At 36.0% G+C, this 19,503-nt stretch overlaps 1 protein-coding gene across 1 annotated transcript in view; it reads left to right on the plus strand.

The window, feature by feature from the left end:
- Positions 1-1,646: 1,646 nt before the first annotated feature.
- Positions 1,647-19,503, plus strand: part of LOC306866715 (transcription factor Maf-like) — a 76,010-nt gene continuing 58,153 nt past the window's right edge. Inside the window, exons 1-2 of the mRNA XM_079412000.1 lie at positions 1,647-3,020; positions 10,688-10,755. Coding sequence (XP_079268126.1) covers positions 1,807-3,020; positions 10,688-10,715 — 1,242 coding nt within the window. The 5' untranslated portion in view covers positions 1,647-1,806 and the 3' untranslated portion in view covers positions 10,716-10,755. The remainder of the gene's footprint in view (positions 3,021-10,687; positions 10,756-19,503) is intronic.

The following is a 19,503-nucleotide window of genomic DNA, read 5'->3' on the forward strand; positions in this document are numbered from 1 at the left end:
TTACACTGGCGGCTTTGTAGTTTGCGTGTCTTCCTGGCGTGGCTTTTCCACAGAGAGCTCGACCACATTTCAATATCTCCTGTGAGAATCGTCTTCTTTATTGTCTGCTCTCATGAGCTAACGCTGCTCCAGGAGAGAAATCCTGTTTATTAAGAAAGCCTCCAGCAAAGAGAGCCGTTTTGAGCACTTAGAGAGATACACGTGTAGCGCTTGTGCACACAGACGATTTAACAGCAAAATACAGAAGTACAACAAGCAATACTCTACATTAGTGTGCTCGTGTTACATATACTACATGATATTATAAGCAATTACTTTAATAAAAAACAAGGAGAATGTATAATTACAAGCTGCTCAAATAATTACTAATTAATTACATGTTGCCCATTAGTATTACTCAGTACTTAACTATATGATTACACTGTGACATGAACATTAATGGAAAATGTGGCCATATGTCAATGAAGAAAAAATATCAACACACCCATACTAAAGTAATATAAGTATATGACTAAATATAGTTTGACAGCTAGATGAGCCCCAGAGACTGATCCCCAGTGAAGACCCTGTCTCCAAGACGGCCATCGGGACAAGACCACATGAACCAGATGAGTCCTTTGCACAATCTGATTCTGCTTTAGCCTAGATTTAAACTGCTGATTTTGTCTGGCCAGAGGAGAATGACACTATTTCGACAAACTATTTCCCCCGTCTAAATACTGTAAAGCTGATATAAAGCCACCCAGCTTTATATCAAGCCGATGTTAAGCTGCTTTGACACAATTTGCATTGTTAAAAGTGCTATACAAATAATATTGACTTGACTAAACATGTGACAGTGATCTGACACACAGAGATGAAGCACTCCGCTAATGGACAGATGCGGTTCAGCTCAAGCCGAAAGGGGGCGCTGTTGAGTTTTGAAACCGCATGTCCGCTCGCATACACGGGCTCCCCGACCACGTTTTGTGGGACAGTGGAGGAAAAACAAAATCTAATAAATCAATATTTTCATATTAAAACTAGATAAAGACGCGTACTCTGTGGAAACCATATGGCCATTTTAATTGCTTTAATTGTCGCTAATATATCCGTCGTACATTTTTTTTTCTGTCCACTATGTCTAAAAATTTACTAATAACCTATTATTAAAGATTTTAGTAGGATGCCTCAACCGATAACGTAATTAAACATGACTTGCATGACATTTATAGACTTTCATAATGACTATAAATTATTTATTTTAAGAAATGTCAATAATATAGTCCTTTAAACAAGCATTAATAGCTTAAGTGTAAATCATCTTTTAAAGGTTATTAATAGGCCTAAATCATGTATAAATCATTATGATTGCATACTATTAGAAAGCTTGATTTTAAACAATAGGCGATGTGGGGGAAATGCAATGAATGAAAAGATGTTTTACCTGCTTTAAAGAGCAAAAACAAAATCAGTGTCCATAAAGAGTTAAAGTGGTCGTTTAGCTCTCTGTCAGTTCTGACAGTTCAGAAAACTTTTGTTTCTTCTCTAGTATGTAAATTAACCGTCGGATTCAGAGAGCCTATTGGCTACGAGTCCGAGTCAATTTCGCATTTCAAACCTGACGTCAGGGCGGCTATAAAACTCAGCATTGCTTTTATACTCCTATGCTCGGTGATCCTTTAAAAACTCTGGAACAAACCCGGAGTACTTTTTTTTTTTTTTTCCCCAGGCAAGCATCCAATTGCCAATCACATACATGTTACGGTCTTCATTTCAACGAAACTATTGAAAAAAAAGGGGCACCACGCAGCCATGCAGTGTTAAATGTTTGCAACTCAAACGCGTCGACACTCGCGCACAAAGAGAGAGGAACCGGAGACGCGCGCGCTCCTGCGTCTGTTGCGCGAAAGGCGAAAAGGCGTCAAGTTAAAAAAAAATAATCGGCGCCGGCGAACCCTTTTCTCCGCTTTTGAAGAATTAAATAAAGAAATCAAGCTGGCTCACGCTGTCTCGAACCCGACCACTTTGACAGCTGCTCTTCACCCCCTTTGGAGGACTGTCAACACCAAAAGGATGGCATCAGAACTGGCAATGAGCAGCTCCGACCTGCCCACCAGTCCCCTGGCCATGGAATATGTTAATGACTTCGATCTGATGAAGTTTGAAGTGAAAAAGGAGCCGGTGGAGCCCGATCGCAGCATCAGCCAGTGCAGCCGCCTGATCGCCGGGGGATCCCTGTCTTCCACCCCGATGAGCACGCCTTGCAGCTCGGTTCCCCCTTCCCCAAGCTTCTCGGCGCCCAGCCCGGGCTCCGGGAGCGAACAGAAGGCGCACCTGGAGGATTTCTACTGGATGACCGGTTACCAACAGCAGCTCAACCCAGAGGCTTTGGGCTTCAGCCCCGAGGACGCGGTGGAGGCGCTGATCAACAGCAGTCACCAGCTCCAGAGCTTCGACGGCTATGCTAGAGGGCAGCAGTTCGCGAGCGCAGCCGGCGCTGGAGGCGCCATGGCCGGCGAGGAGATGGGATCCGCCGCCGCGGTGGTCTCCGCGGTGATCGCGGCCGCCGCAGCCCAGAACGGCGCGCCGCACCACCACCACCACCATCACCACCACCCGGTGGGTCACCATCCGACGCCCGGCGTGCAATCCAGCGGCAACCCCATCAGCCACCAGCACATGCACCTGGACGATCGCTTCTCGGACGAGCAGCTGGTGTCCATGTCCGTGCGCGAGCTCAACCGGCAGCTGCGAGGGGTCAGCAAAGAGGAGGTGATCCGGCTCAAACAGAAGAGGAGGACCCTCAAAAACAGAGGCTATGCCCAGTCGTGTCGCTACAAGCGGGTCCAGCAGAGGCACGTCCTGGAGGGCGAGAAGTCCCAGCTGCTGCAGCAGGTAGACCACCTCAAACAGGAGATCTCCAGACTGGTGCGCGAGAGAGACGCGTACAAAGAGAAGTACGAGAAGCTCATCAGCAGCGGCTTCAGAGAAAACGGATCGAGCAGCGACAACAACCCGTCGTCCCCGGAGTTTTTCATGTGAGTTTACCGGCACTTAATAGAGCAGCGCTGGGCAAAAGTTGCGTACGCGCGTTGTTCTCGCGTTGTGTTGGATTGCGCAGTCATCTCACTTTTATTTTAATTTTTTTTTCTATGCAAAATTTAGATCCGTTTAATCCAGTAATGAAGAAATCGAGCTTTAGAGTTTTGCCCACGTAACTTTTGCTCTGCGCTTTTGGACAACAATAGGACATTTTCCATCGCCATTATTTTTATTTTGTCTGTTCTGTTGAAACTGTAATATGTGAACGTGCTTTCATTTGATATTTCCCCATGTTGCGTAACTTTTAAGTTGACATTTTTGTAAAGTTGGTTTCGTGAGGGCACTGTTCACTGCGTTTGAACTCATTCCCCTCATAAGTCGAGCGATACTGACTCTGTGTTTCATTCAAACTGCATCACATTGTGTGAAGAACTCATTCAATATTGTATTTATTTGTGGAATCCACATGCTGGTCATGTTGGTTGCCGATGTTTTTTCTTCCTTTTACCTGAAATGCTCCGACATTACATTAATTTTCTCATTGTCTGGTCCTGTCCACTTTTTTGGGACTCTGAGCACAAAAGTGACATCTTTTCATCCCCTACATGAAACATTGCATCCATAATTCTTGCAACAAACTCCTGTCATTTTTTTGTACAGCAATTTTAGTGATGAATATATTTTGGCAAGAAGAATGATATGATTACCTTTTTTTTGTCGACATTATTAAACCCCTGAAACAATCTCAGTGTGATACACTTAAGACTGTGAAAGATTTGCAATTTGACAAATATGTCACTCCTCATATTGCTTGACCATAAAATATGAACGATTTCGAACTGTTCAATGGACTTGTGTTTCTAAATTATTCTCTTTAAAGAGAAGAATATTGTATCAATGAAGAATGAATAGTTTGTCTTAGCACGCGCTCGAGATGCTGCATTCAAACTATTGTTTTAGGATTTGCATCTAAATAGAAATCAAATTATTACATGAGAGAATATTGAACTATTTGCATCAGGTGGGAAATAAAACCTTTCAGAAAACGTATACTTGTGTAAAAGACATATTAATGCAACGTTTTAATATTTGATATCGATTAGGATTGACAAATAATGACTGTAGCCTATACAGTTCATTAATAAATGTTAAACATTTCAAATCAAATGTCCTCGTGTTATTTATTAGAGCACGCTTAAAATGTGAGACTCTCACTGAATACAGAATTTAATATTGCATGCTGATTGGGAAATTAAATAAGAGTTTATGATTTTTAATGTCTGGAGGAAAGTTCAGGATTTCACTTGTTGCCGCGAGACAGTTCACTCGAGTTTCACGAGATGAGCAAATATTCTTATTAAATCAGATTTGCTTTAAATGTAATTGAACTAAAATAACATATAATCCTTTATATTTGAAAAAGCCAGCATAACTTGGTATCCAGCTACAGATAAAATGCGCTCGCGCTTATTTGCTCTCGCTGTGAGTTTATTTCAGAATATTTCAATAATTCACTGGAGACAGATTCGATATAATCTAAAAATGCATAAACAAGCAAAAACCTATATTTAAATAGCACTTGATTTCAGGAGGGAAAACATTTCTCCCCCTTTCCGTTTTTAACATTTATTTCTGTTACTTGCTTCGCAAATAATAATAATACCACGCGCAGTTTAAACATCTCATCACGCGACGACAGTTTAGTTTCTCTGCCCTGGTTAATCATTCATTTATTGAGACTATATACTTGCATAAACTGTTAATTAAATAACTAGTATATTCCGCCAAAACTGTGATTTTGACAAACAGATTCGCCTCTAAATCACTGGAGCTTCAGTGCACCTAACATTTACAGAAACTTGTCAGTTCGATAAATTATTGTTTTCCCTGGAATATGTGAGCTTACACAGGCTATTAACAATTAAAAACCTTCTTTTCTACCAGTCACTCGGGCCTATTAGGCCTATCAGCACTTTCACTTAGAGTTCACCAAAACAGATGAGTTGTGATCTGTTTGTGTTTTATAAAGGACAAAGCAAAATTCATAAGTGATTTGTACACCATAACCTCCACTGAAGAGTTCAAATAACAAGCTGTTTCTCAATGTCACATTTCCTTTTTGTTTTCTCCAACCTTCTTTGACTTTTCAGCTTCTTTATCTCTTCAGGCCCATCATGCGTTCTCTCCAGCCATCAGTATTATCAGCCCAAAATAATTAGAAGAGTCAAGCTTCCCCTTTCATTGTCAGCACACAGGATGTGGGCTCGCAGCTGGAAAGAAAGTGAAAAGAAGTGTGTGGGACGTCTGTATTTAGGGCGTTGGGTGAAAACGTAGTGGATCATCAGCACAATGATGATTTGAATATCAAGCGGATGACGCACACAGCCTTAAACACACGGTGTTCGGAGGAATTCATACTCTAGGCTGTGAGCTCAGGGAAAAGGCTGCATGGTCCACGCCGTGGAAAGCACAGTAATTTCTTGCATGATTAATAGTGGAGAAAAGACCTTGTTTCTGCTCCTTTAAATTGATGAATCATTGGTGATTTTCCCCAGCTGGGCTTCGAATGTCTTTGAGTGGATGCGGTGCCTGTAATTTATGGCTTTTCTGTTTGATGAGGTCAAAACGCAAAACTGACATCACCGTTATAGCTCAGAACTGTAGATACACACTGTAGATCATTTTTAAAGTCATTTTTCTATCCCAGTTATTCATTTTTTATATCATTTTTTAAATAGACATCAATTTACAGATTTTTAACCAGATTTGTTTTTCTAACAGTTATTATTATTATTATTATCATCATTGATAAAATTTTTTTTTTTTTTTTTTTTTTTGCATATAGTATTATATTTTTGGTATCTGCTTTAGAAAACAACACAGTTTCAACATGGTTTCAAAACTTGTGCAATACCAATTCATTATATTTCCTCTTTTTTCTATTCCATTTGATTTTTTAATAAAGTACTTCTAGTTCCATTTTTTTTTTTGCCAGATATTTTTCTTTTTTATAAAATTGTAGTAGTAGTAGTAGTAGTAGTAGTACTATTATTATTATTATTATTATTATTGATGTTTTCTTGCTTGCATAGAATATTATACTTTTGGGATCGGCTCTAAAAAACTACAACATAGTTTTAAAACGTAAAGTGTGCAATATGTGTTCAGTAATGTTATGTTTACATATATATATATATATGTTCCAGATTTTTAGCCAGAAAATATTTAGATTTTTTTAGAGTTTTAATTATTAATTTATTCTTTTATTGTTTACATAATTTATCAATTTTTTTTTTTTTTTTTTTTTGCAATATCAATTCAGTCCTTTTTTCTTGCCTTTCTAACTCAAACCAGTATTATCAAACATTATGATGCACTGAAACACATCCTGTATAGCAGCTTCTGATGACAGACTGCATTAGCATAGACCAAGCAAACATTTCATTTCAGCTTGTGAATGAAGTCAGTGGATTTCATTACACACACCGTGTATATTTTCACACCTCGGCTCCATAACCGACATGCATCTAGCACAAATGGCCAAAACACACACACAGGCCAATGCATTCACACAAACAGCACACACTCTGTGATTGCACTTAATTCAATCAGCAGCGGGATATTGACACCATATGTGCCCTAATCATTGGTTGCGGGCGATCCTGATTAGGTTATTACAGATAATATAGTTGTCTTCTGTCACAATATTGGTCTTTTACATCCGAGGTCAACAACAGGAAATCACAGTTCAACTCATGCATATTGACATTTCAGTCATTTACATACAGCGGTGTTACAGGGTAATATCTTTAATCAGATATTGTTTCTGCTGGGAGTCCGTGTTTAGCTTGGCAGGCGTTTTTTTTGAAGCGCTCTGAGTGATTTTCTCACACCGTGGATTAAAAATGACTGCAAGGCCTCGCCGAATGCAGAGAAATATGCCAGTGTCAAGCTCAAGCCGACTGTTTTGAAGCCAATGCATTCTGGGAAACAAATTTGGAATCAAGTAATTATAGTTATCGCAATTACAATTATAAATATTTAATCAAGGCCATGTCTTATCCAGCATATAGTAAATGAATAGATAAATGTTTCTCTGGTCTCTGGTGTCAAAGCATTGCAGGCGTTTTTCATTCTGAAGCACAGAAACAAGCTCGGCGGTGTTGGATCCGAGCTCATCTGCATCTCTCCATGCTAAACATTTCCATTTAGAGTGATTTAAAGGAGGGAGTTTATGTCCCTGCCATGTGCGTCCATCATCCACAGACGTGCCGCCGTCCCCCGACCCCGCTCTGCCTCTGTAAACCTGATTTATAGAGCAGCTATTTGAAAAGACAATAATTTAACTTTCCCTCCACCGTTACACTGAGGAAATGGACGTGTTTGTGTCGATTGCCTGAGCTCTGAAGCTTTCCTTGTACTTTAGGAGAGCATGAAAGAGACGCCACGTGTGATGCTGGAGTGTTTGTTTTTGAAAATCTGCCATGCGTTAGATCATCATGGGTGTGAGTTAAAGGGACAGTTCTTCAGAAACAGGGGAAAAATATAATAAATAATACGTCTGTATAACCCATTCACCCTCATGTCATTTGCTTTTTATTTCTTTATTGTAAAACACAAAAGGAAAGATTTAGTAGAAGGTTCAAGCTGCTCTTTTTACGGATGGTGACTGCTTCTGTCAAGCTGCAAAAAGAAAAAAATATCTATAACACCACATTAAATGATCAAAATCACTTATTGTGGGCAATCCTGATTAGGTTATTACAGATAATAATAATAATATTTATTATTTTTTGTAATCATATTTGTCATACGCATTGATCTTATTGTTGCGAGGCCAAAAATAGCAAATTATAGTTCAATTCATAACATTTCAGCCATTTATACATATAGCACAGTTCCGTTATTTTTCTATTTTATTTACCTACTTATTTAAATGCATAGTTTATTATATTTTTTCCCACATTTTTGATGAACTATCCCTTTTATTCACACCCATCATTATCGTATTTCTTTTTCATTTATGTGTTTACTCGTTTATTTATTAAAATATTAAACTTGATTTTTTATTTATAGTTTTTATAAACTATCCCTTGTACTCACACCCATATTTATTCATTTATTCACTCATTTAATAATTCATTTATTCATTCATTTAATTGTATAGTTTGTTATTATAATTTTTTCTCCACATTTCTGACGAGCTATTCTTTTAATGCACACCCATAATGATCTCCTGATTAAAACGGTCTGTTTTGTGCATAATTTTACAAGTCATATAATGCCAAATAGCTCTAATTTGTCTGCTTGTTTTGAGATCAACCATAGGAAATCAGTTCAACTCATGACATTTCAGTCACTGACATACATTATCATTATTATTTTCTAATAATGTTTTTAAATTATTTTATTGAAATATTAACTTATTTAATAATATAGCTTATTGTATTATATTTTCTCCCACATTTTTTAATGAATTCTCCCTTTAACTCACACCCGTAATTATCTAACAGATGCTGATTCAAACCGCCCAGATGTTTTGTGCACTATTTCTCACGTCTTATAAAGCTAAATAGCTCTCTTTGGAAATCATAACAGAATTGTAATGTTTTCCTGAACTATCGCTTTAATTACAAAAGTATGTTAGAGTTTGATGAAGAGCCCATGGACGAGTGTATGTGTGTGTGTGTGTGTGTGGGGGGGGGGGGGTATTGTAGGCTTTGGCCTTGTGCCCATCCTGTGTTATACCTGCATCTCAATGAAGCTGGCAAGGTGATTTACTGGCAAGGTGTCTGGGCTGCAGTCTCTCGCTCTCTCTCTCTTTAACCAGCGAGTCAAAGCGACATTGATCTCTCAGCCAGGCAAGGTGACCTACAGAGCACCGCTTCCCAAGTCTTTCTTTTCTCGTCTTCATCTCTCCCCCTTTTCTTTTTTTTTTCATCGTGGAGTCGGTGGCGGGCCGTGACCCCGGCGAGTGATGTCATGTCCTGTGGCAGAGAGCACAGCAGTGAGGTGAATATGAAAACAAAAGCAAGTCCTTGAGCTGCTCTGTGCCACTCGTATCAATAAACGCCTTCACAAAGTCTCGTTTCACAACACCACGCCACTCGCTGCTATTGAAGGACTGTTATCTCTACCTTAAAGGGAAAGCACACTCAAAAACTTGAAACTTGTCCCTCTCTTTTGATTTGTTGATGTTTTGTTTGTTTTTTTTCAGCTAAAATGAACACCAGCAGCAGTAAAACACCAACAACGTTTCTTTTTATTTCTCAAATTATGATTACAGGGGTAGATTATTGCTGAATAAATACTATTTTCTATTTTATGACCTCAGAGTATTACCATAGGTGATTTGTAAATAAATTAACACATTATAATATTTGCTTCACAAAGCTAAATATGGCATTTTAGATGTAGTAAACTTGCTCGGTAGCTCACCTGGTACAGCGTTGCACTTGAGTCATGACACTCGATAAAAGCTCACAGATCTGTTAAAGTAAGCTAAAACTGCATGGTTGCTTAGTAAATGCGTTTTATCTCACTTTTGTTACTACTAATGCCTAGGTTTATTGTACATGAGGTGTTTGTTGTTTTCAAATGCGACAAAGCATTCATTCGCCACTCACCTGATGATTTGTCATTTCCAAACTGAGCTGACAAAACGTTTCCACATTTACGTACATGAACGTTTTTTTAGCGCCGTTACTGGACATAGCGATTTGAAAGAAACTTGCGAGAAGCAACGTAATGTCATCGCAGTCATGTGTTTCCAGTGAGCCTGGATTGAAAAAAACCACAAATGAATATTTTGTTATTAATCAACGCTGTATTTAACACAATCAGAGATCTGACGTTGAAAATGCGCGCGTTTGACGATGCAAACAACCTTTAATGAAGTGTGTTCAGTTTCTTCTTCTATTGTATCGATTGCACTTCAGCTGCACATCAACAAGGAAGTTATCAGTGTGTCATGAACACAGCAGGTTTGGGGTGAGCTATTTCTTTTAAAGCTGTTATCGCTGCATTTAAACGTTGTCCTGAGGTAGAGATTGTACTGGATAGCTGTTAGCGTTTGCTCTCTATCTTTTTGGAGACATTTGACTCTAACAGACCATGCTGTAAACACGCATGTGTGCTGTGCTGAGGTGAGAGGTCACTCAGCCTGGCCCGCAGTGATTACAGAACAGAACGAATGGCTTTGTGAACTCAACTGGGTCGTGGAATTTAACAGGCTTTTATAGTGGCAGCAGTGCTCTGTGCTGCTAACTTTAACTGTTTAACAGAAGCACTACACGGGAGAGTATATGAGAAAGAAAAGTATTAGTTACACCATAATTTGCATATTAATTGCTTTCAGTTTTTGTGAGTTATGCTTTATGTATAATATACATAAATCTTAAAGGTCTAAAACAAGGTCTATACGGTCATTTATATATATATATATATATATATATAAACATTAACATCAACATTAACAAATATAAACATATATATACACACACACACTTCTATATGTCCATTTTTTTATATTTTGTCTCAGATAAGAAACTACGTTTTTTTTTTTTATTGTATCTGAAAATTAGTATAATTATGATTATTGCATGGTATCATATTAATCCTTTTTTATCTTTCTGTCTTTTGCACGTCTTGTTCATCACGAAAGGACATCACGAAAGTTTCTACACCTGTGATATGACCTCTGACCCCTGCCCTTTGCCCCTGCAGTCTGAGGTAAGAGCGAAGATTTCTTTATTTTGTGCAGATGAAAATTATTATAATCCTTATTTATAAATATTTTCTGTATGGAAAAAAAGGTGATATTTTTTTTTTTGGATTTTTTAGATTTTCTGTGGTTAAGAAACTGAAGCATTATTTAAAGTGAACTAAAATGCATTTTATTACCATTTAGAAACTTGTTTCAGAATTAAAGTATTGTACATAATACATAAATCTTAATTATTTGGTTTTATTTAATTAATTCTCAATTTAGTTAGAATTCATATTTCCATGTTTGATTATAAATCGTACATTCTCATTTGTACTAAAACCAACAAAACCCTGGACATAGTGTTTGAGTCATATTCTCATATAAAGTGTATTTATAGCATTTATATTGTAGAGTGAATGCATAAACTTGTCAGTGGAATTAGTGACTAATTACCTGTGGAATCACTAACCAATGACTAGCAGGCTTGTTATAATTACCGAATGGCTAGTTTATGATGTTTAGGGCTGGAAGTTTCATGAGGCAAGTTTGTCATCGGTCACATTTTAACATCTGCTTGCATTGATAGAGAGTTTGCTCAGTGTGTTGTAACAGTGTCTCATTGAAAAATGTAAGCGGTTATCCCAACATAAACTAGCTGGCTCTCCATAATATAATAAAACCTGCCAAATTGTGTTTTGCTTTAAATCTACTGATGAAAAGGTTAGTTAGGTTAAGTTATAGTAAGTTTACTATCAACACCATCAGCTATGTTTCCATCCAGCAATTTTTATGCACATTTTGGAATATTGCATAAAAAAAACGCTGAATGGAAACGTCAAGATGTGCATAAATTCTAAAAATGCACATAAAAAACTTTGAGTAGGATAAACTCCAATAAGAAAAAATGTGCATAAACTACAATGGAAACACATTTATTGAATAAATTCCTCCATGCGCATTGAAAAAGTCATGTGACTTTGCGCTATGAGACAGGATATCTTGACTAACCAGCGAACTGATCTCGTTCACAGCATCTATATGTTGTTATGGTCGTTCTGAAATGCCTGATCAAAGTCGTCAAAGTATTTCTGTATAATTGTCTTACACGACTGCGTTCTCAAACAGCAGCATCCACCTCCGAAAGCAATGACAGCATTTATTGTGTTTCGTCTGCTCGCTCTGAGCAGATAATCATTTTCAGATATGAAAATTATTATATTCAGTGGTTATTTAGTGCCAGTTTATCAGGAAGTGACGATTTTGTTCTCTTTGACTGGTTGGATGGAAACAGTGCTTTATTCGCAAATGGTTTATGCGATATTCCAGTTTTGCGCATAAGTTTAATTCAAATCTTTGGATGGAAACATAGCTTTGCCTGGCGTCTATAAGACTAATACAGCCTTAAGTGTGTGTGTGTGTGTGTGTGTGTGTGTGTGTGCGCGCTCTAGTTAGCCGAGGGTGAATCTGATAGGACGGTATGGATGTTCCTCGTTGATTCGCCCGCATTTAACCACACATTTCCGGTGTAATGAAACTCAAATGAGGTTACAATCAGGGCACAGGAAGTACATGCCATGTTTGTCTTATTTTGTGACGTCAGCGGATGTTGTTGTTGTTGTTGTGTTAGAGATTATGAAACAATTTTACTTGTTGTTTGAAATGATTTATTATGAGCATGCACTCAAATTCGTTCTCTATCGCCGTACCATCCGCTGTGTGTGTGTGTGTTCGCATGTTGAATATAACCAAAGCCAGTAAGGATATGAGTTATATTTAGCAGCACCTCCTGAAGACACCCGCTCAGCCCGTGTGGTTAAAAATACACCCAGACTCAAGGAGAGAGGTTTCTGTGCTGACCTCCGGCTCGATCCAGACCCGGAAAACCATCCCGCCACATGCTCGTGTGCTCCGTGATCATCAGGACAAGTCTGACAGAAACCAATTATAGAAGAAGTTCACTGTGGGTTTTGGGACGTTTAGTCATTTCTTGTATCAGTATCTTTATATTTATGAGATTATTAGTGTTGTTTTTGTTGGATTTCTCTGATCAAAGCACATATATTTCCACCAAAACGCAGCACTCAGAGTCATTAATACTTCCTGTGGCCTGTAGCATCCATCCTCTCTCTCTCTCTCTCCTTCAACTGCCACGTGCATTTTCAGGGTTTTTTGTTGTTGTTTGTTTTTGTTTTTCACCCTGCCCTTGGTCTTTCCTCTAACATATTCTTTGTAGGGTTTTATTAAACCGTGTAGTATTCCGCAGTGTTGAACCGAAATAGAGAGAGACTTGCTTTAGGGTCAGTGATTTATTTATCAGTCGATTTACACTCAAATAAATAAATAAATACATACATAAATTTTAGATAATTTATATAAATCATTTATGTAACGCATATTCTTTGAGAATCTTCAAAATGTTCTTGTATTATAAAATTTTTGTGTTGTTTTTGTGAGGGCTTTAAGTAAAAAAAAAGGCAGGAATTAAAATTAATTTTGAGTTGCATTTAATTTTAAGTTTTTTAATTTTTAATATTTTTTTCACAACATGATTTATATGAAAACAAAAAAAATATATATATATTTCTTTGTTTTAACATTTGATTCAGTCAGTGTGGAGTAACCAACTTACACAATGCCATTTTGTTGTCACGTGGCAAAAAAAAAGCAACACAAAATGACATTCCAGTGTGTCGAAGTCAATAAGTCTCTAAAAATATCAGTTAATCTGACGTTTGTATGACACAACAAGCTTAGCTCAGGCTGTCAAATGGAATAACCCAATGAAAATGTCATATTTTAGTGCTGTCAAATGATTAATCACGATTAACCGCATCAAAAAATAAAAATGCAAGTGTACATTAAATAATATAAATTATATGAATATAAAGATATACATGTAAATACATCTAAATATATTAAAAATATATACTGTATCTGTGTGTATTTATATACACATAATAAATATATACAGTACACACATATATTCTGTAAAAAAATAAAACCCTTTTATTTTGAATGCGATTAATCGCGATTAATCGTTTGACAGTACTAATTATATATATATATATATATATATATATATATATATATATATATATATGTATGTGTATGTATGTATGTGTATATGTATAGTATATACATATATGTATAGTATATACTTTTATGAATCCAAGGTGTGAAGTAACTATTTAAAATGACTTTTTACTTGGTTATACCACATGACATATTTACAGTCATTAAATAAAAACTTGTATTCAGGTTAATAAAAAGCTTTCCAAAAATGTATGGAGCATAAATACAAATATTAAATGTCTAAGAACTAGGCATAAATCTTAATTTAACCAAGATTTGTAACTGATTTGAAGCTGTCATTTACCCTTTAACCTATTTATTTAATGAACGAGTGATTCATTTCAGACAAGCGGCACGTTTAGACACAAACGTTGTCCTCACACGATATCCCGAGGGAAACAGCAGTGTTGGCGTTTAGAGATATTTACAGTATATAACTGTATTGTTTGTAGGGTCGTATAACGTGTGTTTTACGATCTGTTCTCTGGTCAGTTCATCTGCGGACAGGCTAAGGATGGATGTGTCTGTGACGGACGTGGCATCCATAACCCTCTCTCCATCTCTCCACCCATCCCTCGCTTTTATTCCTCTCTTCCTCGCTGTACCCAGAGCTGCAGATTCGATAGCATATATTTTCCCAGGGCCGCGGCGCAGGAACCGGGCGCCTCCTTGTTAGCTTGACAAATAACTTCTGTGGGCAGAAAGTGCTGAATTTTATCTTTCGATGTCTATTTTCTGCCGGCTGGCATTAATTTTGCGAGCTCTGCGGGAACTAACTATCAGAAATAAATAAATAAGGAAATAACAGGGCTGAGGCAGGGGCTGCTCGGCCATTAGAGCAGGTTTCTGAACACACATGCGTTCACGTCCCGTTTGCTGACGAATACGCCACTTGTTGTGTCACATTTGCAGTCTGTGTTTGGTAATCTGCGTAATTTTTGTTACATCTTGTAATCTACATATTATTATTTTTTTATTAAACATGCATTATTTTAGGGTAAATATCTTGCAGTTGTTGTTTTTTTTTTTACTTTTTGGAATTCAATTTATCAATTCATCAATTTATCTCAATAAAAAATGTAATTTATCAAAGTAATAATCTGACATTTTAGGAAATGTAGAACATATATATTTTTTTTGTAAATCTTTATTGTCTTTAAATATTTTATGGGGTATTATTGTTAATTAAACCTAAAACCAAAGCCATTAAAAATAAAATAAACATTTAATTTAAATTAAATTAAATAAATACTATTACTTGAAACTGCATACATAATATAATAAAATATGACAAAATATTAACTGAAATAAAATAAAATATAGAAAAGTTTTAAATTTAAAATAAAATTAAGTTAAACCTAAACTATGTAGACTTAAACTATGCATAAATTATTTGCAAAACTAGAATTAAAATGAAAACTGCAAATAAAATATTCTAGTTAAAAATATTAACATAAAATATAATTGTATATTAACTATGTAACAACAACAACAACAACAATAATTATACTGATGATAAATTATTATTATATTTATAAAATACTGATATTTGTCAGGATAGTGATTCTTTAATGTAGATTATTATTGAATTAATCAAGAAATCTGATCATAATAAAATCTGGTCATAATTCAATCTAGTTTGATTGTATTCATAATTGATTTGGGTACTGTTCATAATCATTTTCAAAATCATTTTAAAATCACAAAAGTTTATGTGTATATTAACGTTGGGGAAAATTGACGACAATACACCAGGTTTTACATTCAGAGGCTCAAATATTGTATTTCTGATATGAATATATTGCAGTATAATCGGAATTTGTTAATAGAATATTAAATGTCCAAATTCTCCAAATGTATTGTGATGCATTAATGTGAAAAATCCCCCAAAAGTCTGTTCACACAATGTGTGTGTCGCTCGCTTTAAGAAACCCAGTTTGGTCTCGTATCAGAGGCGGAGGCGTTACGAGGAGCGAGGGGCTCGTGAACGCTTTAAAACACGTGCTTAAAATCTTTTACAGGCTTGTTTCAGTCGCATTCTCACTGTCGCTCTGCTTTATTAGCAGACACAGCCGGACGTCCCGACTGACCTAAACCTGCTGCTTCCGCTCCGTCTTCTGTTTGGCATCAGGTCACTCCCATAATGCACCACAGATCACACACGGCAGTTAAATGGCGCTCCGCTTGGCATCAGCCTCCTGAATTTCACACGTATGATGAGGAAATGTGAGGAGCGACAGCAGCGAGTGAACACTAGTGCACACTAGCTTGAGCTGTCTGTTATCTCAGTAGGCAGCATACTAATCCAGCAAACTCAAAAAAACATTAGCAACACAAATAATGAGAAAAATAGTCCATTTTGAATTAGATTCAACTGATTTTAGTATATTTATAGTCAACATTTTTCTGAATTTCATCTTCTGTGCAGTGCATTCTGGGATTGCATTCTCTGTAAGAGAGACAAACAACATTGTTTTAGTATAATTGTGTCTCAGAACAGCTTTTAAATGACTAAATTAAAAAACTGTGCTTCTGATAATATAATATTAATGAAATAATATCAATGAAAAGGCCACTTAGAGTATGCTTTCATGACTCTTAACACACTTAAGTACATTTTTATTTAAAACACGCACTTTGTAATAATCTTTGATTAGAAGTTTTGGTTTATTTGAAGGTGTCTTTGTTACAGTGTAATTATACATTTAAGTATGATTAGGGTTATTTACATGTAATTATGCATAATTCATTGTTATTATTATAATACCTTAAAATAAAGTGTTACCCAAGGTTTATTTTGAAATACTTTTTAAATCATTAGTTTTTGTTGCGGTTTAAAAGAGTACACTTATTTAGATGTTACTAGCATACTAAAGCACATCTGATTATCATTTAACTGCAGTGTTATTCAGCATTTCATATAAAGTTCATATATTTTATATTGCAACTTTATCATTACACGTGTGTACTTGGAGATATATTTAAATACATGACACAAACGTTTCAATAGAAATGACATTATATATTTCAGTTTATCATATATGTTTGCCAGTGCATATTTCAAACCATATTTCAAAGACAATAGAAGTAATTATGAAATGACAAAGATGTACTGAAGTCTTACGGTCAAAAAAGCACTCTGAGGTTCAGCTAACTGCATTAAATATAAACTATAATACCTTCTCATTAATAGCCATTAACGTACAATTAAGTGTCTGAAACATTTCATTTAGTTTGCATATTGTTTTCATAAGTACTCAGAAATGGCTTGAAAAATTCACAAATAATTCTAATTTATTATTATTTAAATAACGCATTGAATTAAACCTGAAATTTTGAAGTGATAAACAAAAATCTGAAGTAGTATTTGATTGTAAAACATACTCTAACAGTATGGTGCCACATCGAGAGCACATAGAAAACACACCGAAATACAGAAAATCTGCTAAAGCGCTATCTCTGAAAGAGCAAAAGCTGACTCGGCACAAAGACTGGCTTGTGTCGCACCTGTATGGGACTGAACTAAATGAATCCGGATTAGATGTTCGTTTAACTTTAGTGATTTCAAAGTGTCGATGTTTAAGAGTTGAACTTTTACATGCGCTATACTTTGTTTTTTATTTGATAGTGTGTTGGCTGGATTCATTTATTTAAAAAAATACAAAAAATGCAATTCATAAATACAGTGAGTAGAATACACGTTTTCTATGATGATCATGCTTTTTGAACTTTATATTTTTCAGGGTATTTTTATTTTAATAATAATAATTATTATTATCATTATTATTATTAATTATTATTATTATTATTATTATTTTTTATATATTTGTAAAAATGTAACATCAATAAATAAATAAATCTAAAATACAAAGGAATTTTTAGGGCAGTTTGGATTTCATGTTGACTTTGAGGCGTGAAACCCTCGTGTTGAAAGTAGAGGATGAGTTGTTTAGTCCACAGAGCCACTGAAACCTTCATCCTCCACAATCCCACAATGCCCTGCTGCTCCTCTCTTGTCTGTCAGTGTCACCTGATGCAGTGGAAACGCTGGTTGGAGAAATGCATTGTGTGTGTGTGTGTGTGTGTGTGTGTGGATGGAGGAACATCATGGGCTCTGCAGCAATTAGAATAATTTCACATTAATATGAGGATTCTGCTGCATGCTTATCTGTATAGAGGAAGCACTTCCACATCAATCAGAATGCAGTGGTGTATTAACCTCACACACACACACACACACACACACACACACACACTCACACACACACACACACTCACACACACACACACTGCCGCACATAATCAACACTGTCCATGCTGGTTTTTCCTCTTGCCCCACAAACCTGACTAGATTTTAGCATTTTCTGAAGGAAAAAATACTGTGCTTTCTGATGGGTGTTTAGGGTGGTTTCCCAGGTGTTTTTAATATTTTCCCACAATTTTATTGCCCTTCATTGCTTAGAATAATAATAAAAATGATTATTTTTTTAAATGTCATGTGGTTTAACCATCATAGTCACCATTATAGTCATTAGTCTCAAAATGGTCCTGTAAGTTTGCTGGTTGAATACAATATACCACAATAAATTGGTCTCACCACATGACTTTTGTTTCACAGCCTTCGTTTTTTAATTAATAAGCAGCTAAATATGTAATGTGACTATGAAGTAAAACGTAATAACTCATTTTATTTCTTTATTTTCACTAATTTGTTTGTTGTTTGATTGTTTGTGTTTGTTAATGCATTATTTCATAATTGAAATAAATAAATGCACAAATAAATCAATACATTAATTAATTCCTAAATGTAATTAAGTTTGTAACAAATGTGTAAAATAAGTAAATAAATGTGGTGAAAATATTGAGTAAAAAAATTGTAATCTTAAAAAATTGTTATTTGGTTATAATGGTTATTATTAGTAGTAGTATTTGTAATGTCATGAATTATTAATTCATAAATGTAATTTTTTTTAATCATAGTCGCACCACATGACATTTTTCAACCTGAACTTGACTTGTCTTGTCATAGAATGGTCCAATCAGAGCCGATCCTCCCTGTACGCAGAATACGCAAGCTGTGTAGGGCCCCCGGGACACCAGGGGGCCGCCTTGCTCTCAAAGATGTTTTAATTTTAGTTTAGTTTTTTAAATTGGCCAGTGGTTATGAAACTATGAATTATCATTTCTTTTAATGTGGTGCGCTGTCACGCTCTCTATGTAAAAATCAGCCAAATCACGTAACGTGAATGTCGTACAGTCTCTTGCTCTCACTAAAAAATTAATAAAACGTGTTGAAAGCGTACCGAGCCGCGGAAGAGATACTGTTTCTCGAGCGCTTTCCGTGAGCGCGATTCGAGAGTGAAACACGGACATGTTTCATCCCAACATCTCTTGCATTTTACATATTTTAAAAATGTAATTTGTATTTATTTATTCATTTATTTTACTGCATGGTTCTGCATGTTTGTTGGTCATACCACAAGACTCGGTTGGTGTCACCACATGACTTTTGTTTCACAGGCACCCCCCCCCCCCAACTATTAATAAACAAAAATTAATTTTATTCGAGAAATTAAAAACATGCTCATCATGGAACAGGTGTGTTTATGTACGAATGCTGTATGTACGAAGTGAATTTTTAATGTATAATAATTAGGAAGCAGGAAAGACGTTGGAGGCCAGAATGAGTGACAGTAGTG

Source organism: Barbus barbus (assembly GCF_936440315.1).
Source record: "Barbus barbus genome assembly, chromosome: 48".
NCBI classification, from domain to species: domain Eukaryota; kingdom Metazoa; phylum Chordata; class Actinopteri; order Cypriniformes; family Cyprinidae; genus Barbus; species Barbus barbus.